Here is a 23689-nt window from a genome sequence, read left to right as displayed (position 1 = left end):
AATTCAACTTTGATTATTTCCTTCATGCAGTGCGATAAACATTGAACGGGAAGGAAATGACACAATCATTTGCCGTCCTTTCAAATTTCATGTAATAAATTTGATAAATCTCAGTATCCTCTACTATTTCACACCTTTAGCAGAGGAAAGCAACAAATAAGGCCAACAATAAAGTTTCACTGTTTTTCTACTCAGTCAATCACCCTGTAGAGATATTTTTTTCTTCTCAAAAATCAAAATGCCTAGTATACTGCTTACCATCCTTCACAACTCCTGCCTGAAACAATTCTTCCAACTCAGGAACAGACCTTCCATTTCGGATTGTTTACACTTTTTTCGTAAATTCCGAAAATCCCTTCTCCAGTATGTCATCAATAACTCCCGGTCGCCCTATTTTATCACTTCACAGCACCGACAAACAATAGAGATCCTGTAATGTAAATAATATGAACGAAACACTCGCTGCAAATTTCACACGACAGAAGAAGGCAAAAGTCAACCTCCCACGGTACGTTGTGTCCGGTCCGCTATGCCCGAAAACCACGCGATCTTGTGGACGAATTAATCGGAGTTGCCAGTCGACAAAGTATTTTGTAGAAGGAGACAATTAAGGACAAGTAGAAAATACGTCAGCATACATCCCAGAACACTTCAAAAGCTAAACTACCGTACATCACTTTGCAATGTCTGGCGGAAGAAGGGGGGGCTCATTCTAATCCCATTGTAAGCATTGTGTTTTATGATGTTTTTCTTTTATCATTCATTCATATCGTCGGGTCAACAATCAACACCCCTGCTATGGAACTCAAAGGAAATGTTGATCCCGAAAGGAGATAAACAGATACTCTCATACTCTGAGAATTGTGCGAAACTTGCAAATTGTTCACATATTTTCCCCTTGACACAGTGACAGTCCATTCTGGTCCTCACCTCCCTATACGAAAAAAAAAAACTTGCTAGTTTAACTTTAACCTCACATAAATATTTTATATGTGATAGTTTACGCGTATATTAAATATGATCTTCCACCACTACATATTCTTGCCCTCGTGTCTGATTCCTGTATCACTTTTTATAATGTATTTTTATTGCAACCCAACAGTGATCTATCTACGCGTGGCTGCTAAATGCTAGTAAGCTAAGCACTCCAGAAAAAAATATGTTGACTACTGTCAACATTGCATACGCTGTCAAAATCTTGGGTACCTTCGATGCTTAGAACCGGGAAAGAAGTGGGAGAGAGGGTAAGCGCGGGAAGACCCAAACACGTGGTCGGGGCTGATATGAGCCAATGGGGGATTACCTTCCGAATTTCTAGGGTACCAAGCAGAAGAAACAGCGTCTTTCTGCGGAAATCGGCAGGAACGCGGATCGGGTTGTTGCCGAAGTCACAGTCGGGATCATTCGGAACTGCCTTCAGGAAGGCAGCAGCGTGTTCGTGCGGAAATCGGAATTTCTTCCAGTGGAACTGCTTTCGGAGCGATAATTGTTGAATTTTCATTTTCGGGGAAGACGAAAAAATGTTTATTTTTTCTTACTGTGTTGTGGGTACGCAGTGCGTACCTTGCGTATCCTGAATGCACGCCGCTGCTAATTTGAATCATTTAGTATCATTTAGTGGAACCGTTCGTGGCACAATGAACTCACAGGCATACTGTACAATACTAGACAATGAAATGCTCCCAACCTTGAGGCGTTTTTACGGAATGGAAACCTGTTACTTCCAGGATGACAATGTTAGGTGGCATGTTTCGGAGGCTACTATGCAGTGGTATGCCGACAACAATGTTCACCGATTGGTCTGGCTTGCACAGAGTCCTCATCTCAATCCCATAGAACACCTTTGGGAGGCATTGGACGGGTGGGTGATGTATCGGGAGATGCGGCCAAATTCCATTGTCCAACTGAGTGAGATCTTGCAAGAGGAATGGCGACACATTCCAAAGGACGTCCTCCACAAACTAGTCGAGAGCATGCCTGACAGAGTGGCTGCTGTTATAGCAGCAACAGGTGTCTCCACGAGGTTCTAACAGGGTTCGAACCACCAGACAACCATTTTGTACATGTGCCCAATTACTTTTTGGTAGATAGTGTATATAGGGTGATTCATAAGTCCCTTAACAGCCCCATATAAAATGTAAAGGAGTTAGGCTGGGGTACAATTGGTCATGATAGAAACAGGTTAAGGCTTAGGAGAATAGACTGACCATAATATGTTGACCCAAAAACGGGACATCCCAAGGAGATCAGTTCACCTCCCCCCCTTTCCTGAAAAATTTGTTAGGCCTAATTATAAAATCGTTGTATTATTGCTATTATTTATTAAAGGATGGATCGCATAAATGGACATAAAAAACAATAAATGAAACATGAGCTTCCCTTGTCAAAAGGTATTAATTATTATAATCTCAGCTTACATATACCCTGTCCCAGAAGGCAGCGCATAGCGTCAGAGAAGCGAGGGAAATCAAGTGGCGAAGAAGTAGACGCTGATGGGATGGCTGGTAACTGAAGTCGCTTTCCCCCACTCCACGCAATTCCTGTCTCTCTCGCGTCTTCATTGGTGGAGCCGTCTCGCGTCACTACTTGCCATAGGCGGAGTTCTGGAGGTGCCAGGGGGGGCCTGGCCCTCCCAACTTAAAAAAGACTAAAAAAAATAACAAATCTTGACGTTTGGCATGATGGCATGTGCGGTAATTGCGCCGCAATAGCGGGTCTTAGACGATTTGATTCATGTGTACAGTTTGAAGAAAGAAACGTAAAATGACTTTGTGTTGAGTCAACGGTTGCTGCTGAGGCATCAAAATAACTTTTCAATTTATTTTTTTTCTAAAATTTCTGAAGCTTACTATTGTACCGTAACTTTTTTAAAGTGATACGAGTATTGTATCAATAAAAAAATAATGAAATGCAATAATCGGACTGTTTTGCTTATTTAAAAACTGACAACCAATATACTAATTAATATTTGTTTACTTAAGCGAGGAAATTTAACATTTTCAAATCTAAAAGGCATAAAACTCAGTGCTTTTAAGTTGTTGTTTTTTAATTTCCGGAGAAAGGCCTCCGGACCCCTTATAAACTAGGGGATATTCAATAACCCTCAGGTACATCATATAATACTCCCAGAGTCTGCCCCCCCCCCCAAAGCAAAAGCTCAAACTCCGCCCATGATACTTGCGCAGACACTTGATTTTGTTTGCCTGCTCTACAGTTAGCTGGGACAGAGTATAGTTTCTCGTCCTTTCTGATCACCCTTTGTTAGTCCTACGCTGAGGTTGAGTAATGCCAGAAGTGTTGAGCAGATGAACCAATTTTCTTGAGAGCAGCTTTATTCTTCATCAAAATCGTTTATAAATCTCCCCGAAAACCTTACCCTACGTATCAAGCACACAACTCTAGATTTTTTCGTTTGAGTTTGTGTCAAGACGCAGGAAATTTAAATTCCTTTTGGAATTCCGTAAAGAAACTGCATGCTTATTTTGCTCTACAAATAACGGAACACATACAATACAATGAATCTTTTTAGCATGAAATGTGTCTGAAATTTAGACTTGGTCTTCAAGATAACTTCTAGAATATAAAACTGGACAAATAGTGGCTTTTTAATATGAACGGGACGGGACGACCGGGACACGTCTCTGAATCTGGACTGTCCCGGTGAAAACCTGACGTATGGTCACCCTACCTAGGAGGAAGCATGACCCGCTTCCCATTTCAAAATTTTGAGTTGAATTCAATATGGCGGACATCCGCTTGGAATACATCAATATGGTTCTCCCCTAGGCCTAACCTGTTTCTATAATGACCGTTTGTACCCAGCCTAACTCCATTACATTTTATATGGGGTGTTAAGGGACTTTTGATACACCCTGTATTCCTTTAGCATCTCAGTATGTGGAGAAGTATTGTGATTATATAGCATACCTGTGCTTAAGACTAAGGTATAACCTGTCCCAGTTATCTCTGGAGCAAGGCCGCGCATAACGGCAGGGAAGGGGAGGAAATCGAGTGGCCAGAGCGAAGCAGTTCACTCTGCGGGGAAGGCTGGTAACTGCAGTCGCTTTCCCCCTCCACGCAATCCCGTTCCCTCTCACGTGTTCATTGGTGGAGCTCTCTCGAGTCACTACTTGCGTAGAGACTTGATTTCGTTTGCCTGCTCCACAGTTGGCTGGGACGGAGTATACAAAAGCATGTGATTTTTTTAAAGATTTCTGAAAAATGTGTTGTTTTAAGCCCCGCCTATACTGTATTGTATGCCCCAGGCTCCATACCCACCTACAGTCGGGCAGAATTAACTTGGGAGAAATGGCCGCTCTGTGAGTGATGCAACTGCTCTCGAATTGGCTAGAGCGGGGGGACTTCCCGCCGAAACGGGCCAATGGAAACTCTAATGCTCGGGCGCGCGAAGTGTTACCAACTGTTGAAAGGACTCGCGTGCAGTGACTGGCGAAGCAAGCGAAGTTTCAGTGTTTCCAAATTACGGATTAAACGTAAAGAATAAACTGTTTATCCATTTATTGCGTAAGATAGGATACTTATAATGCTTATAATTTTCTTAGCATGTTCTCTTAATACAGTGATATTTCCGTTAAACCATGTAATTATTTTTCCAATCTCCCGTTGTCAGCTGATTGCCCGTGATTCGCGTGAGAGTCAAGCGTTCGCTGCATGTTGGTGCAGCGGCGCTGGCAGCGATTTGTCTCAAGTTAATTCTGCTGGACTGTAGATCTGACCCTGTTCAGTCTCCAAAGGTTCTGGATACGAGCACTAGTATTGTGTTTGCCCTTTTATGTAAATAATCTAGCGGTAGTGCACTGGAGATGGTTACTGGTAAAGTTGCAGGTAGTGGCGGCGATTAGGAGGGACGAGGGGGGGGCAGGTAAATCTTATCTACAAAGGGAAATGTACTGTATTTGCCCCCACCCAGTTTTGCCACCTTGCCCCAACGGTTTTGGAACCCAATCGCCGCCACTGGTTGCAGGTGATTTTTTTTGCACACGTCAGAATTGATCAATACGATAAAAAGAGGCCAGACTTTGAGCGACAGGTTCAAACTCAATGGGGAATCGAACGAACATGCGTTCTGTTATGGCGATGTTATGGACGGCCTGCTCAGAGTGATTGATTGGATCGCTCGGTTGGTCACGTGTCGAGAAGCCCCGCTGGTGTCGGGGGAGCTGAGGTCACTCGGTGCCCCCCCTTGGTGAACGCCGTCGTCTTGAAATTTGAGGCTTCCAGGGTCGCTATTTCAGTTGATCTGCCTATACTTATAACAATTGAATTGGGCCTACAAAAAACATCACTGGAGTTTATCGTTAAAACGATAGTCGAAGAACCTTAGAGGAAAGTAATATACTTTATCACTTTGGTTTAGCATTTGCCACTTCTCCATTGCTTTCGTTTTGAGTTTTCTAGAAAGTTTCTGGGGTGGGGGAGTTGTAGTCCTTTCAGCCCCATATCTGCGTACGCCAGTGAAGGACAGTGAAGCAACATGGCTGAAGCAAGGTTGTCGTTTGAACAGGGAAAGGCAGTGTTGAAGTGTTACTTTGAAAACATTAGCGAGGTACAGAAACACTTGCAGCCATCTCACATTATAGTCCACGGGTATACTTCGTTAACGTCCAAGAACTGAAGGAAGCCGCTGCCACGAACGTGGCCATTGAGCGCAGCTGTCATTCTGCTCGTCTACTCCACGTGGAGTCTCAGTCACATGACTGCGGATACGCTGTTGCCGTACTTTGCAACTTCAACGTGGAGTGGCAAGTTGCTTGTGTGCGGAGAGGCAAGGTGACGTAGAGTAGATGTATCAACACTGTGCGTTGAATGTGATTGTTGCAGCTGTTGAGCTCGCTCCGTGGACTCCAAAGCCAGCCGGTCGTTAACGAAGCTAGCGCGTCGACTATATACATTACAGAACGTATACCGTATCCCGGTTGGTGCAATCGAACGAAAACATGTCTCTGCGCAAGTAGTGACGCGAGACGGATCCACCAATGGACACGCGAGAGGGAATGGGTTTGCGTGGAGGGGGAGCGACTGCAGTTGCCAGCCTTCGAGCAACGTGTACTACTTCACTCTGCCCACTCGATTCCCTCTCCCCCCCCCCTTTCTCTGCCACTACGCGCAGCCTTGTTCCAGAGATAGTTCGTGCGGTAGTTTTGCTGCATCCACATCATTTGGATGTTAACGGCGGCCACTTCGAACACCTACAAAATTATAAAACACCTCTGAGGTATAGTCCCAGTCCTCATTGGAACGCCACTTTACTCCAAAGTAAGTTCCAAAAGATCATTTTCCCTCTAACAGCCATGGTCAAGTTTGCGCGGAGTAAATCAGATGTTGCTAACTCAGTTTCTTTAGACATTTCTTAACGTGAGGTTGTGGTTTCATTAACTTTGCGAAGTTGTTTTATTGTGATGTACTATTTTTTCATACAATGTAGAGACCTTGGGAGTATAACCTCGCGGTGAGTAAATAGATGTCTAAACACTGCAGGTATAAGAGACAACAGCGCTTTTCAGAAAACCAGGTGCTGGCTCCAAACCAGGTGCTGGCGTCCGTTCGACTTCCTCTCAAGTTGTGTCACTGGCGTTCGAATGAGGACTAGAAGCATATATTAAATTTCCGTACAAATACAGAAGATACGATTTGAGAGTAATGTTTTTATTGTTGTTTATTGTTGAAGTGTGTGTGTACATTTTTTGGGGACACTCTGTATATTTCGAGCTACGTGCCTTGTAAGTTTGCGAAGAAACGTACCAAGCGATTCGAGTTTGTGATCATGAATACTTGAACCACAGACCGCTGGGTTTCGATGAGCGTTGGATTTGGTCCTCGAAACCCTTTGCACTTCTTCATCTGCCCCCTCTTCCCCTCCCCAGCTTCCTCGTTTTCGTAGTAATTCAAGTGTAATCACGGAACAAAAGCGCTATTATGTGACGTAATTATCCTAATGCAATGGCCTCCCTTCATCTCCAAGCTCTGGAGCCATCATTGTTGGAGAGTGGCTATTAGGCACGTGGCCAAAGTTTGTCTTCTTTAGCGGCTTGTCTTTTGAAAATCCGCGCCACGGACACTGCCAAGCTCTTTGAGAAGAATTGTTGGGGTATCAATTTATATTCTGTGGTGTTTGAAGCGATTTACTGGTCTGGGGGTTTGTATTGTAGGAAAATATAATCTCTATATTAAGGGTTGTTCGTTGTATACGAGGGTTCATCAAAATGTAAACGCTCCAGTATTCTGTGTTTGCTCAATATGCCCACGACCAGCGCTTGAAGTTGGCATGTGGCTAACTTGGAGGATGTTTCTGTGGTTAAATATTGTAGCCACGAGACAAGTAGGGTATGCTTTGCCTACGTTTCCTAGATTAGGGGAGAGCGTTTCTCTGCAGCCAAGGAGAAATGGGGGAGGGGTCCAGACCTCCCTCGAAACACTTTTATTATTTTTATTTTTTATTTTACCTAAAGTTTGAGATACAGTACTGAATGACCATTTTACACTGAAACAGTAACAGCAGGAAAATAACAACAACAACAACAAAATAGAGTACAAGATGGTACTGAAAACAAATCAAAATTATACATACATCGTTAACAATTTTCTAAAACTTTGTTCTGGCAAGAACATGTCCACATTCGGAGGCAGGTTATTGTATGAGCGAGGAAACCTGTAGAAAAGAGACCGCTGTAGAAGGGAGAGCCTTGTGGTGGGATTGTGAAAGAGCTTAACGTTGCGGGTTGGCCGTGTGGGGACGCGTAGATGAAATTTGTTGAGCAGAAATTCGCATTTAAGTTTGCCATTCCTGATTTTGTGCAAAAATTTCATGTCTGCTAATTCGCGACGTGTGTGTGGTGGTTGGATATTGAAGACAGATGTAATATCTGTTTTGTGAAGGTGCCTCAGAGAAGGTATTCTGTGGCAAGCAATGGCGAGGAAAAGGTTAAGGACAGAATCAATCCGGGAAAGATTTGTTTTTGAAGCCACGGTCCAGATAGGAGAGCAGTATTCAAGAATGGCGGAGATAAGAGATTTGTAAAATATGTTGATTGATGGTTGGTTTTGTATTTCAGTGAACCTGTACAGAAGACCGAGAAGACGCATTGCTCTTTTAGTAGTGTTCATAATGTGCTCATTAAAGTTTAGTTTTTCGTCGATGATAACTCCACGATCTTTTTGAGAAGAAACTTTTTTGATGGGATTGTTTTCAAGATAATAAGCAGAATCGAGTTTGTTCCTTTTTAGGGAAATGGTGAGGCAGGAGCATTTCTGAGGATTCAATTGAAGTTTCCACTGGCGACACCACACAAGTAGTTCTGTAAGCGCTTGCTGTAATATTAATGCATCGTGTTCTGATGAGATTTCTGTGAAGAGTTTACAGTCATCGGCAAACAGAAGTATATTTATAGGGAGAGAGGACAGCCTGTCGGGGATCCATGTAAAGAAGAAACAAAAGTGGGCCCAAGACGCTCCCTTGGGGAACTACAAACAAAACAGGAAGAAAGCTGGAAGAGGTGCCAGGGAGGATAACACGCTGCTCACGTGCACTCAGATAGTCTTGTAGTAAGGATAGACATTTCCCATGGATGTCAAATCTGGATTGTAATTTATGAAGAAGGAGATTATGATTTATTTTATCGAAGTACTAAAATAAAATCATGTAAATATACTTTAGCATTTGTTGTATAATAGAGAATTGTTTATTTGGATTGTTTTATATTTCCGCCGAACCTACTGGAAGACAAGGATTACATTGGGATCACAAGGTTTTGATTTACATCACCAAATAAGACCCTTCTTTTCCCCCATTCAAACTATCGTTGGAGAGGTTTCCTTTTGATGGTTCATTGACTGATTGATTTTCATACTATGGGCCGGTCCCCGTGGCGGAGTGGTTAGCACATCGGCAACGACGCCAGGGATTCCGGGTTCGAATCCTAGCCTGGGTATGGATCTTTGTGAGTGTCCGTTCATCATGTCATCACTCATCCCCATCTTCGCAAATTAGCCAAAAGTGGCACAAAAAGCGAAGTAAAATAAAGCAAGTCAATTAATCGTAGTGTGGGCACATCAGCACCTAGGCTATTTTTGTCCATCAAGCAATACGGGGATAAAACCTAAACTAAAGCAAAATTGAGGAAAGCCCCCTAATAAGAAAATAAAATATGTGTTAAAATCTTCCTTACTCAATTTTTAAAACTAATTCTTTCATTCACTACTAAACGAGAACTATAGGTTTTTTCTGCTCTTACGTTGGCCGATCCTATGCTGGTAATGGAAGTTATGAGCGGGGAAGCGACCAATCCAGCACGATAAGAAACGCAGCAACCTGTAGAACGAGGTGCACCTAGTACTTTTTCCCGCCGCGTCGTAACACTCAGCGCCACCGTTGTTGTCTGCTTGGTCTGCGGCATATTCCCCGCTCCCTACTTCCCTTGCCAACATATAGAGCACCCGCCGTAAGAGTAGACAAGACCTATAGAAAACTGTCTCTGATGACTAAAAAGGGACACTCAGCACACACAAGGACAACACACAGCCCTGCAGAGAATCATCCTGGCCGTAGACGCAGTCGCCAGAGCTTCGTTGTCCTGTAAGAAGCAGTTAACCCGGTTGTACTACGGTGAAGTGAGGTTGACTTCGGGTGCCTTACCAGAAGGTCACTAGATGGTGCTGATAGTCTGTACGTTTATTCTTCATCCTCGATGTCCCGTGTCTCATCTTCCCAGTCTGGGAAGCTTGTGTGGGTCTGCCTTGCCTGTCGACCATGGTATTGGTTTGAAATTGATACAAATTCTCTCCCAGAAGGAGATGTTGAAGCATCTTTTTGCTAGATTCCCTAGTGGCAGGTTGACTTAGTTGAATTGTGCTGTGGTAATAACTAGGAAACAGATTTTTAAGTCCAGCACCTTTCCAAAAATATAGCTGTTTTCATACCGATCATTTGAGATATGTATTTTAGGACATGAAATCAAGTAAAATGAACACACTTTGTTGCATCTTTTCGTGAGATTAGAACATTTATTCCCTTTTACCCCCCTCTTTGATGCTTTACCACCTTTTTCCTTCCTTTTCTTTCATGTTTTGTTAAAAAAAATTGGACAGTAAAATGACTTATTTCCACTCTTCTTCAGCAGCTACATAATAAAATCCTGTAGTCTCATTTTGTAGAGCAGAACGAGATCTATAAAATGGTATAATATAATCATTGCAGCCCCAATAGTTCACAAGATAATGTAGCAAAACTCGCGAGAGGAAACACAATCTTCAACAAAACGTATTTGGCAGAACCACAGTTCTCTATGCGGTCCGCGCGCATTATATACAGAAGAGGCAGAAAAAGAGCATTGGATAAAGGCATTTTATCAGCAGTGGTAATGTGCTCACCTGGTAATCAAAGGGTACCTGACTCGATACCCGATGGAGGCACATGGTGTTTCGGATCCAGCTTTAAACGGTAGATTCACTCCCGATTAGCCTATGTGCATAAAGTGGACTTAAAAACTAAAAGATACAGTGAATTTATTATATACTGGCAGCTGGGCCGACTTCTGTGGCGGAGTGGTTATCAGCTGAAGGTACCGGGTTCGAGTCCCGGCCTGGGCATGGGTGAATGATCCTTCCATCATATCATCGCCCATCCCCATCTTTGCGATTAGCCAAAAGTTGTGGAGAAGAAGATTCAAATATACCAAATCAGTCAATCAATGCCAGGGTTGTTAAAGGTCCAGAAATATTAAATAAATTCAATTCCGGTCCAGGAGAGAAAATCAACACGCGTAAATGGGTTCTGGACCGTAAATAACTTTTTTATGTGTAAGGTATTTCAATTCGGTCCAGGAACCTTTTTTCCTGATCAATTTAAATACAATCCAGGAACCTTTTTTTATTTTTAGATCAATTTCAATTCGGTCCAGAAATAGTTTTTTCAATGAAACAATACGTAACTTGTACCGAATTTAAATTGCGCGAGAGAAAAGATGCAGGTCCTACAGCGGAACCCAATAGAATCCATTAGAATTTATGGGTCCCTGGATCTTTAACAACAATGATCAATAATGCTAGCTGACCTTGAGAATCATTTCCATCTGCTAATAGTCTTCGAGGGCGTGTGCTCTAGAGCGGGTGGCAATCTCAGTTGCTAAGTGGACGTTCTGGAATGAATGAACGTCTGCTGTCTTGTATCAACGTTCCCAAGTGTAATATTGCCTTGACTTTTGTCCCAAGGTCCTTGCATTCCCACTCTCAAAAGGGTTTATTTGTAACAGTCATAACTGGAATGACTGAAATGTATAATGACATTTGATGCAACAGAATCGGTTAGCAAATACGTTAGCAAGCAGGTAAGGCTAGAGACTAGCAGATATCCTGTAGGATTCATAAATAAATGTAGAGGAAATAAATCTTTATTGAGTTAGTTAAGTTTATATTAACTAATTCTCAACGTACTGATTTATTTGCATGTTTTGCTGCAGTAATATGTGTATTCCGTTTCTTTGCAGGAAGGCTTCCATCTTCGCCTAGCGTTTTCACTGCTGACGAGTACAGAGCTTGGCTACAACGCACACCTTCTACTAGTGCCATCTATGAGAGAATTCGGCAAAGTAGGGATGTTTTGCAGGCTCAACGGGCAGCAAGGTTCACGTACAGCGCTGAGAATCTTCTAGATCGTGCAAGAGAGGTAGGTGCACTTATAATTGCTGGTAACCCTTTTAAGTTATTCCTCTATTCTGTATTGCAAATGTATTTACGTATGTGTTGCTTGTTAGTTCATCTTGCAAAAGTGTGTATCACTACCGCCTCGGTTTGTCTGTGTGGAAACACTCTTAGCTGTTTTGTATAATGATGTATTCTGGTTGCTGAAAATAAGTATCGAATTTTATCTTCACGTCAAATTGTACCAATCAATGTCTTCATACCATTATTCTTTGATTTGTAATACTCTGTGTACATATGTGTGTTTAGTGTGTGTGTGAGTGTGTTTTATTGATATTATCTCTTAACAGATAAAGTTTGTCTGTAGTAATGAACACACATTAACGTAGAGTTCCACTATATTCATAAATGTCACTATCCCATAATAATATTCTTAATGATAGTATCAGTGTTAATGTGATATCTTCTTTCTCGACAAATTTTATGTCATTAAATAAAGTTTGTAATTGATATAGAAAGAATGACAGTCTAGTCTCCCTCCCTCGCTCTCTCTGTCTGTCTGTCTGTCTGTCTCTCTCTCTCTCTCTCTCTCTCTCTCTCTCTCTGTGTGTGTGTGTGTGTGTCTATATTATTTCTAAATGCAACGACCTTTTCAGAACCAAGACATACCAATCAACTCATTCCATTGGGTTGTGCAACGTCATTGCGTCAAGCTACCCATTTACACTGTAATATGACCATAATATGACACACTTGTCCTGAGTTTCGATACCCGGTGGAGGCACATAGTGGTTCGGATCCCACTTTAAATGGTAGGTCCAGTCTCGATTAGCCTTACTGTACATAAAGTGGACTTAAAACACCAACTCAACTCAACTCAACTTGTTAGAAATAGCCCAACTAAACTCACGATGCTGTATCAACGCGGAAATCTTTCCCTTTCGTGAATCGATCCTGAGACCTCTCGCACCAAATTGCCGAGGCGCTAACCACTCGGCCATGAGTAGACCCAGTGTCCGGGTACTGGGCCCTCATTTGGCGCTCGAATCATCATTTGGAGCTCAGTGTTGCCAACTCACCCCACGAAAATTTCACCAACTGATATTTTGAAGCTTTTTACGGTGTATGTTAACCTCACAAGCAGTGTTGCCAACTCGGGCGAGGCGTAGCCTTTTATGGTGTATGTTAACCTCACCAGCAGTGTTTTTAACTCGGCGTAGCTTTTCACGGTGTATAATTTTTTAGCTTTTTGTGTGAGTGTACATGTGTTCGGGCGAGGCGTAGCTTTTTACGGTGTATGTTAACTTTACTAGCCTCAGCGTACATGAGAGTTCTGAATTTTTTTTTGAGGCTCGAATCATCATGTGGAGCTAGTCGTAGCTTTTTATGATGTATATTTTGAGGGGCCTAGTGTTGGCGACACTGTGGGTTTTTTACTGTAGCTTTTATGAGGGGGGTCTATTGCCCTCTGTTTACATCTGGCAACACTACCGTAGTTTGACAGTGTTGTTAACCTACTGGGTTTTTCACTGTAAATTTTCATCAAAGGACCTGAGGGGTCCATGTATTTTTTATGTCTGGCAATACTGTTGGGGGCCTAGTGTTGGCGACACTGTAGGTTTACTGTAGCCTTTTATGAGGGGGGTCTATTGCCTTTTTTTTTATATTTGGCAATTTTATTGGATGTTTTTTTTTTTGAGGCTCGAAATTATTATTTGAGGCTTGAAATCATTATTTGATGCTCGTCGGTGTTGCCTACCCACTCTACAAAAATTCTACTATATCGTAACGATATGATCTTTTACTGGCTAAGCTAACCTACAAATAGGAATTGGCGGTACTGACTTATAAACCAACTGGGTCCTCTTGGCATGTTTTTTCATGATGTGTTGCTAGGCTATTGAGCATCTTGGCGTATACAATGTATATATTTTGAGGGGGGGGTTATAGCTTTTTACGCTGTACGAATACTGGAAGCTTGACAGTGACAACCAACAGAGTAGGTAACACTAGTTTCTGACAGTGAATTTGAAATAAAATATTAAACAAAATACATGAGTAAGCACTGTAATTACAAATAGTACTAGTGTTATGCCCCCCAACTCCAACTGGACAACTGGGGAAAATAATTGTACAACAATTTGTACCTAATTGTACAACAACTTGTACCTAATTGTACAACATATACATAGACATAAAAGAGAGAGCCTTCCCGTAACTTACTTCATGTACAATTTATATGTTTTTACAACTGTGAAAAGAAAGCATATGTGTTCTGTATGCACACATTCATTCTTATTTTTCGAAGTTGAATGGAAGCACGTGTTTTTACGCTCTCGTAATACTGACCTTGCCCCAGTGATTTTAAATTGCTTCCATCCGCTTTTTTTTCTGTGTTATTTCCGCATGCACGCAACATTCGCTTTCAATAGTTTAATGAAATACAGAAGGAGTGTTAGTATAGCAGGCTCCGAGTTTACAATTTATTAAATTAAACAATAATTTATGTAAGAATATACTTGTACTTACCGAACACAAAATAATAAAAGCACATGTGAATTTTTGCGTGTGTTTATGTTATATGACGACTGAGTAAAAAAATAATGTTGACTCCCCGAAAGATAAAAGTTCCCGGTTCGATATCAGATGCATGCAAAATTTATGTTTTGCTCTCCAAAATCTTGATTTTTATGTTTGTGCTATTTGTCATACAGCAGAGGAGAAGAGGGGAGAGGGCAGGGGAGGGGGTACTATTAGCGCCATCTATTAGCAAACAATAGAAATAAAAAGTAGGGTCAAACTTTTTCAACACCCAAAAATTTTAAACGTCCTCGCGTAGTAATACGATCTAGCTGAAGATGTTTGAAGGAGTACTCTTAGTCGACGAAGCTAATTGCTAGGGCCCATATATTGCTAAAATGTTCTTTGATTTGCATATTTCTCATACCGCCATATGTTGTTCTAGTTGACTTCTTCCAAAAAAATGCTAATTAGCGAGAGTTAATTAAGCAAGGCAAGTAAAAGAAGCAAATAGGACAATATGTGGTGGCGTGAGAATATGTAAAAATTCGATTCAGAGGTGGATCGAATTAAAATTGGGGGATATTTTGCATTTTTTCCCTATAATGTACAAAACATTTACCGTACATAATCTTTTCCATTTACAACAGTATAAAATAAGAGGAATGTGTGACAATATCCATATTAATTAGGAAGGTATGTTGTATGCTAGGTTAGCTAATTGTGTCTTCTACAACTTTACTGTATAGAGGAAAGATGGAAAAAGAGAGCTCTACAAAAACTAACGCTCTTAACAATATTGTACGCCCCGTGAAAATTACATATAAATAAGGCATAAGCGTATCATCTGCTTTCATGTCAGATTTTCCCGACCTGTGAGCTGTAGTGTTTAGGTGACAAGCGACGCGCTCAAATATAATACCGTTGACAATATTGAACGCCCCGTGAAAATTACATATAAATAAGGCATAAGCGTATTATCTGCTTTCATGTCAGATTTTCCCGACCTGTGAGCTGTAGTGTTTAGGCGACAAGCGACGCGCTCAAATATAATACCGTTGACAATATTGAACGCCCCGTGAAAATTACATATAAATAAGGCATAAACGTATCATCTGCTTTCATGTCAGATTTTCCCGACCTGTGAGCTGTAGTGTTTAGGCGACAAGCGACGCGCTCAAATATAATACCGTTGACAATATTGTACGCCCCGTGAAAATTACATATAAATAAGGCATAAGCGTATCATCTGCTTTCATGTCAGATTTTCCCGACCTGTGAGCTGTAGTGTTTAGGCGACAAGCAACCTACTCAAATATAATACCGTTGACAATATTGTACGCCCCGTGAAAATTACATATAAATAAGGCATAAGCGTATCATCTGCTTTCATGTCAGATTTTCCCGACCTGTGAGCTGTAGTGTTTAGGTGACAAGCGACGCGCTCAAATATAATACCGTTGACAATATTGAACGCCCCGTGAAAATTACATATAAATAAGGCATAAACGTATTATCTGCTTTCATGTCAGATTTTCCCGACCTGTGAGCTGTAGTGTTTAGGTGACAAGCGACGCGCTCAAATATAATATCGTTGACAATATTGTACGCCCCGTGAAAATTACATATAAATAAGGCATAAGCGTATCATCTGCTTTCATGTCAGATTTTCCCGACCTGTGAGCTGTAGTGTTTAGGCGACAAGCGACGCGCTCAAATATAATACCGTTGACAATATTGTACGCCCCGTGAAAATTACATATAAATAAGGCATAAGCGTATCATCTGCTTTCATGTCAGATTTTCCCGACCTGTGAGCTGTAGTGTTTAGGTGACAAGCGACGCGCTCAAATATAATATCGTTGACAATATTGTACGCCCCGTGAAAATTACATATAAATAAGGCATAAGCGTATTATCTGCTTTCATGTCAGATTTTCCCGACCTGTGAGCTGTAGTGTTTAGGCGACAAGCAACCTACTCAAATATAATACCGTTGACAATATTGTACGCCCCGGGAAAATTACATATAAATAAGGCATAAGCGTATCATCTGCTTTCATGTCAGATTTTCCCGACCTGTGAGCTGTAGTGTTTAGGTGACAAGCGACGCGCTCAAATATAATACCGTTGACAATATTGAACGCCCCGTGAAAATTACATATAAATAAGGCATAAACGTATTATCTGCTTTCATGTCAGATTTTCCCGACCTGTGAGCTGTAGTGTTTAGGTGACAAGCGACGCGCTCAAATATAATATCGTTGACAATATTGTACGCCCCGTGAAAATTACATATAAATAAGGCATAAGCGTATCATCTGCTTTCATGTCAGATTTTCCCGACCTGTGAGCTGTAGTGTTTAGGCGACAAGCGACGCGCTCAAATATAATACCGTTGACAATATTGTACGCCCCGTGAAAATTACATATAAATAAGGCATAAGCGTATCATCTGCTTTCATGTCAGATTTTCCCGACCTGTGAGCTGTAGTGTTTAGGTGACAAGCGACGCGCTCAAATATAATATCGTTGACAATATTGTACGCCCCGTGAAAATTACATATAAATAAGGCATAAGCGTATTATCTGCTTTCATGTCAGATTTTCCCGACCTGTGAGCTGTAGTGTTTAGGCGACAAGCAACCTACTCAAATATAATACCGTTGACAATATTGTACGCCCCGTGAAAATTACATATAAATAAGGCATAAGCGTATCATCTGCTTTCATGTCAGATTTTCCCGACCTGTGAGCTGTAGTGTTTAGGTGACAAGCGACGCGCTCAAATATAATACCGTTGACAATATTGAACGCCCCGTGAAAATTACATATAAATAAGGCATAAACGTATTATCTGCTTTCATGTCAGATTTTCCCGACCTGTGAGCTGTAGTGTTTAGGTGACAAGCGACGCGCTCAAATATAATATCGTTGACAATATTGTACGCCCCGTGAAAATTACATATAAATAAGGCATAAGCGTATCATCTGCTTTCATGTCAGATTTTCCCGACCTGTGAGCTGTAGTGTTTAGGCGACAAGCGACCTGCTCAAATATAATACTGTTGACAATATTGTACGTATATTGTATTGTATAGGAGACTAGAAGCATATAATTTGGCGAAAAAAACCCAAATAAGATCATAGAAAATAGTTAAAAAAAAGTGAGCAATTATATTTTGCATTGCACAGCATTTGGTATTAAATAACATACCCCCAAAAAATCTCTGCATTATGCGTTCTGTAAAAAATTGCCCTACGTGCCAAATTGCTATGTCAAGTGAACATTTTCAAAGGCACTGTCGTACTTGTGTGCCGGGAAAGCGAATATGTGCAACCAAACTGTGCTCTAAGTGCGGAAAAAATAAATCTATTGCCAACTTCAAGCGACACCTGCTTACTTGCAAGAGCACTGGAACATCTCTACCGCAACCTTCCAAGCGAAAGGTAGAAGTAACCTCCCTCGATGCATCGCCACCTGCCAAACGCGTCAAGCTGGCGAAGAAAGCAGACCGAATTGCGTTTGAGCATTTATTAGAAGACTTTAACATAACATCAGACAACTTCTGCGATGTGCGTAGTTTTCTGGAGAGCGAGCGAGCTAAGATAATATCCATCCTCAACGATGCATTGGCTACATACTCCACTAAATTCTATGCTGTGCTATGCTGCAAGTATAAGAAACCGTCTGATGAAATATATAAATTCTTCCATGCCACAAAAGCAAAAACACTGCATCAGGCAGATATCACTGACCTCGACAGCATCTACAACAAGTTTGTCGAGGAGTTTGTGGCAAAGCACGAGGAGCATCAGGCTAAAGGCTCGGGCGGTTCGCTGTGTGGCGACCCCCACGAACTTTGTCTGACACTTAGCAAGTTCCTGCCACTGGCAGGGTCTAGCTATATTGCCCTGCCACCCGAGGTTGAAGCAAGGAAAGCTGTTCTCAATATTCAGAACAAAGACACCAAATGCTTCCTCTGGTCGGTGCTGGCAGCATTGCACCCTATACCTAGGGAAAACCACTCGTACCGTGTTAACCACTACACGCAGTATGAGTCGGAACTGGAGGATGCAATGGCCGGGATTGCCTACCCTGTAGAAGTCTCGCATATTCACAAGTTTGAGGTTCGTGCTCGTGACTTGTTGGGCCTGCAATTAGCCATCAATGTTTACGGTCTCACCGAGAACAAAAATGAGGTCCATCCCATCCGGGTGAGCAACGTGAGCAACAACAACGAGGTACGAGAAATCAACCTCCTGCTCATCAAGGACGAGACCCATCACCATTACACCCTTATCCGTTCCCTCTCTCGGCTTGTTTCGAGCCAACGGAGCAAAGACAAAACCCACGTCGAGGTGTGTCGCAGGTGCTTGGCTATATTTTATAATCGAGAACAGCAGGATTACCGGCGCATCAGAGGTCCCAACATTGCTGCTGAGAAGCTAGCTCGCCACATGTTCTACTGTGGTACCAACGAGCCTGCACGAACTATCCTGCCCGAACCTGGTGCAGTAGAGTGCTTTCGCATGCACAGTGCTATGGTGAAGCATCCTGCCTATATTGTAGCAGACTTCGAGGCCTTTCTTCAACCTCTGTCTAACTGCGAGCCCAACCCCGAAACATCCTCTACCATTCCTTTCCAAATCCACGAGGCCTCGAGTTACTCCTATGTTGTGGTGTGGCGAGACCAACATATTGCCTCCGAGCCCTATGTGTATCGCGGTCCCGACCCGGTTAAACACTTCCTGGAGAGAATGCAACAGGAAGCCATCAAGATAGGGAAGGTGCTGTTGGCCCCCAAGCCCATGCTGCCTCTGTCTCCCAAAAACAAGCATCAGCACGAAATGGCTCTAAATTGTCCTGTTTGCAACTCGGTCTTCACTGACGATAACAAAAAGGTCCACCACCATGACCATTATGGGACCGGAAGCTACATTGGCCCGTGGTGCAACAGATGTAACTTGAGAGCCAGGGACCCGCGCTTCATACCGGTCTTTTTTCACAATGGCTCGGGATATGATTTCCATCACTTGGTCACACATCTAGGGTACGACAATGCGAGAATCAATGTCCTGGCACAGAACGAGGAGCGTTATATTAGCATCAGCAAGTGGGTGCCGATCCCCGACTCAAAAAGCAGCAGCATCGAGCTTCGGTTCCTCGACTCTCTGAGGTTCCTCCAGGCAAGCCTCGATGCTCTTGCTGGGAAGCTCAGAGACGACCAACTAGCTATTACCACATCAAGTTTCCCGAACTTAGATGTCGCACTCATCAGACGTAAAGGGGTCTACCCCTATGAATACGTCACAGACCCTTCCAAGTTCGAAGAAGAGTTGCTGCCTCCCCAGGATAAGTTCTACAGCCAGCTGAGAGGTTCAGGTATTACCGACGAGGAGTACAAGCATGCTCAGTCTATGTGGGTCAAGTTGGGTTGCCGAACTTTCGGTGATTACCACGATGCATACCTGAAGCTTGATGTGACGCTTCTTGCCGATGTGTTCCAGGCGTTTCGGGCGAATGCGATAAATATTTACAACCTGGACCCTGTATATTTTTACAGCCTTCCTGGACTGGCATGGTCGGCCATGCTCCTGCTGACTAAAGTTAAACTTTCACTTATCTCCGATGTTGATATCATGCTTTTCATCGAGAGAGCTATCCGGGGCGGCATGGTCCAAGTGTCGCAACGCTTCGCACACGCCAACAATCCCCACATGGCCACTGGTTACGACCCCTCCCAACCATCAAGCTACATCATGTACACTGACGTGAATAATCTTTACGGGCACTCCATGATGCAGCCACTCCCAACAGGACAGTTTGAGTGGGCTGACCCCTCCAACTTCGACATCGAAAAAGAGTGCGACGAGTTTGGGTTTTTTGCCGAGGTGGACCTTGACTTCCCCGAGAAGCTGCAGGATACATTCTGTGACCTTTCGCCTGCTCCGGAATTGAAGTGCCCACCTGGCTCGGATCAACCGAAGCTCGTCATGGACTTGGAGCCCAAAAAGCGTTATGTGCTACACTACCGGAACCTCCAGTGGTTAATGCAGCAAGGGGTCTCGGTCAAAGCAGTTTACCACGTGCTCTTGTTCAGGCAGTCTCCATGGTTGAAGCCGTACATCGAACTGAACACCAACCATCGCACTGATGCCACTTCGGAACTTGATCGCGATTTTTTCAAATTAATGAACAATGCGGTATTTGGGAAGACCATGGAGAATGTGCGAAATCGCGTTGATGTGAGGTTGGTGACGAAGAAAACACAGTGTCGTCGACTTGTTGCAAGCCCGCTGTTCAGGTCTCGAAGAATTTACAACGAACAGATGTCTCTGATTCACATGAACCGGGGCAAGGTGCTACTCAACAAGCCCATCTATGTGGGAGCTGCAGTTTTGGATCTGAGCAAGTTGTGCATGTTCGAGACATATTACGGCATACTACGTGCGCACTACAACCACAATATCTCGCTCCTCTACACAGACACAGACAGCTTGGTGTACCATGTTCGCACGGCCGATGCGTATGGTGATATGGCCAAAGTTCCAGCTCTTGTCAAGCTCTTCGACACATCGGGCTATCCCCAGCTAAACCGGTATGGAATTCTGCCCCGGAACAAAAAAATACCCGGCAAACTCAAGGACGAGAAAAACGGGGATGTGATTGTGGAGTTTTCTGGACTTCGTGCCAAAGCCTATGCGATCCGGGCTGAGGGTTCAGTAACAAAAAAAGCAAAGGGTGTAAGCAGGCAAGTGGTTCGGGAGCACCTCAAGTTTGAGGATTACCTCGAGTGCCTCAGAACAAAATCGCCCATTCTACAAAAAGAACATCGTATCCAAAGCGTCGATCATGTACTTACAACTAATATTGTCAGGAAAGTTGCTCTGGATGCACACGACGACAAGAGGTGTATTCTTGAATGTGGGGTCCATACACTTCCGTGGGGCCACTATCGCCTCCAAACTAGTAAGGCCTGCCCAGAGTGCAACAAAAAGTAATAGGCAATGCGAAAAAAAACAATTTTAATTTACTTCCACTTCCTCGATTACATGCATGCATGGCACAGCAAAATTAAACTTCTGGAAACTGCTAATTGCAATTTGTACTTATATATATAAAATTCCACATTTCTTATTGTGTGCTATTTTTTTTTTTTTTTTATTTAAAACTGTTCAGTTACTCTTTCATTCTTGACGTCATACACAAATGTTTTCTCTGCAATAAGAATGACACTGCACAGAGTATCTGCAGGCAAGGCATCGTGGAACTCGCATACGATCTTGATGTTGGTACGATCGTTGACCACCACTTGCTTTCTTTTCGTGGTGTTGATGACGGTCATGGGTCTCCGTGCTTTGAATTCGCTGGGCGCGTAGTACACGTCCACGCTTCCCTCGGTCACGCGTTTGTAAGCCGTGTAAGCTTCGTAAAGTTTGAGGTAATCGTCTTTGGTCATGTCGAGGTTGTAATTCTCGCGCGGGAACACTTCGTTCCTACCGTTCTTCAGATAAACGTTCTTGATCTTGCAGTCGTCGAACTTGCTGGAATCTTTCTCCTGATCGTTATCGCGCCCGGTCTGAAAAAGCACTACGACGAAATCTGGCATGTCGAACTGTATGTTGTTGAACTGCGTCGTCACGTCGAATTCCAAGTGACTTCCCGACGCCATCTTCTGCACGCACTGGTAACCGTGAAAGTGAATCGGCACCTGCGGACTTTTCAAGATCTCCGCTTTGTACTTGAGGGCGTAGTTCGTTTCGTATTCCACCACCGGCATTCTCAATTCCATGCTCCGGATGACGCATTTCGCTGCTTCGGGTAAAGTGTTGGGCAGCGGCGTGGTGCCGTCCGGACCCAAAGTAGCGTATCGCATCAGTGCGTCGTTGTCGTTGGCCGCTCTTCGAAACGTGATCCTCAGTCCTCCCTTCCACATGATCTCCTTGTAGTCCGAGAAGAAACCAGGCAGCAGACGCATGGGAAAAAGCACCGTGTGACTTCTCGTCGATATTTTGGCCCCGGCTTCGAATCCCCCGGCCTGGTAGTACGCTGCGTCCGTTTTGGATAATTTCAACGTTCCCACTGCCGTCGATGTGATGCCTGGATAATCTATTCTGTCGATGACGGTGTTGTGTTTCCTCACCTCCACCTGCGAGAACAGGTGAGGCACGAAGTTGTCCACGAGTATCAAGTTTGCTGCTGCGGGAAACGCGTCTCCGCTTTCTTTCTTCACCACGTCGAATTGAAGGTAGAGGTCCGCTCTGTGAGGATGAACGAACCCATCGCCTACGTCCACGTCGTATTCGATCTCCCTGTTCGCTTCGTTCAGATTGGCGAACGTGCGACGGTTGGGAGGGAAAGATTGCAATTCGTAACTTTCGATTTGCTCCATTTTACATGTATGGTTATTTATTATACGTTGATCTCCACGATGGCTGTCGTAGTGGCACCTGCGAAATCCACCACGTCTCCTTTCTCGTTCGTCACCACCAACTCTATGTCGTCTATGCGGTTGCGACATACTGGAAAATAGATCGGCGAAGAGGGTGTGTAGATGATCGGTTCCATGAACTCGGAACTTGGTTTGAAAGTGGCTATGATTCCCGTTTGCTTGTGACTTCCTAACAATCCGTCCGAAGATTTCGTGATCATACCTTCGGCCACGTTACAGTGTACGTTCAGAGTCTCTATGGCCAAGAATTTAGGAATGTTGGTTGCTACGTGCTTGATGCCAGCTTCGAGTTTGGTGTCGTTCTCGAAACCTAAAAGTTCTCCCATGGTGCCCAGGTCCACGGTCTCCGTCGCGGATAGGATTTCCACTCTGTGCGTGACCGAATTTTGAGAAAGGTATGTGCCTTTGGGTAATTGAGCTTGCAAAGTGGAAAGATTGTATTGTCCTGGCGTGACGACGATGTGTTCGCTTCCGACGCTAATTTTGTTGTTGTGCTGCGTGACGTTAGGTATGAGGTACATGCTGTAGAATGCACGCAGAGCCACGGATTTAGGATAGACGATGTCGTCGTGCAGCGTGAGTTTCAAGATCGAAGATTCGCTCGTGAGATGGAACACCCCCATCCTAGTGATGCTGTTTGAGGTTCCACAGTACTTTCTGGAAATCCTCGATCGTAGGGTTATTTATTTTAGAGAGAAACGCGAGCACGGAGAGGCAGAGATGACCGCAGTTCACGTCTCCGAAATCTTGAATGCGTTCGTCGTTGTAGTATATAGAGGTTTTGTTCGTTTTCAGATAATGAATTAAATTTGTAGGTGGAACACCTCCGAAAGAATCGAAAACGAATGCTTTATCATTGTCGTTTTTGTGGTAACATATCCAATGCGTGCCTGGATTTTCTTGACCGTCCAAGTTGACTACTCCGCATTCTCTTTTTTTAACGCTTGAAGGTAACGAGTCGGACATGAAAACTCCTCTGAAGTGTTTGATTTGTAACGGTCCGATCAGAGATTCAATGTCTCGGTTGGTGAGTGCTTCTGTTTCTTTTTTTAAAACTT

At 43.3% G+C, this 23689-nt stretch overlaps 1 protein-coding gene across 5 annotated transcripts in view; it reads left to right on the top strand.

Annotated features, from left to right (window-relative positions):
• The window catches only part of RhoGAP100F (Rho GTPase activating protein at 100F), an 858958-nt gene that overhangs the window by 755303 nt on the left and 79966 nt on the right, over window positions 1-23689 (top strand). For all 5 annotated transcript variants that reach the window (XM_083112158.1, XM_083112157.1, XM_083112159.1 and 2 more), the window contains one exon: window positions 11502-11680. In XM_083112158.1, coding sequence (XP_082968284.1) covers window positions 11502-11680 — 179 coding nt within the window. The remainder of the gene's footprint in view (window positions 1-11501; window positions 11681-23689) is intronic.

This window comes from Lepisma saccharinum, chromosome 26, assembly GCF_977018435.1.
Source record: "Lepisma saccharinum chromosome 26, izLepSacc3.1, whole genome shotgun sequence".
Classification (NCBI taxonomy): Eukaryota; Metazoa; Arthropoda; class Insecta; order Zygentoma; family Lepismatidae; genus Lepisma; species Lepisma saccharinum.
Note: the sequence above shows the minus strand (reverse complement) of the source record. Positions and strands in the feature narration are given on the sequence as shown.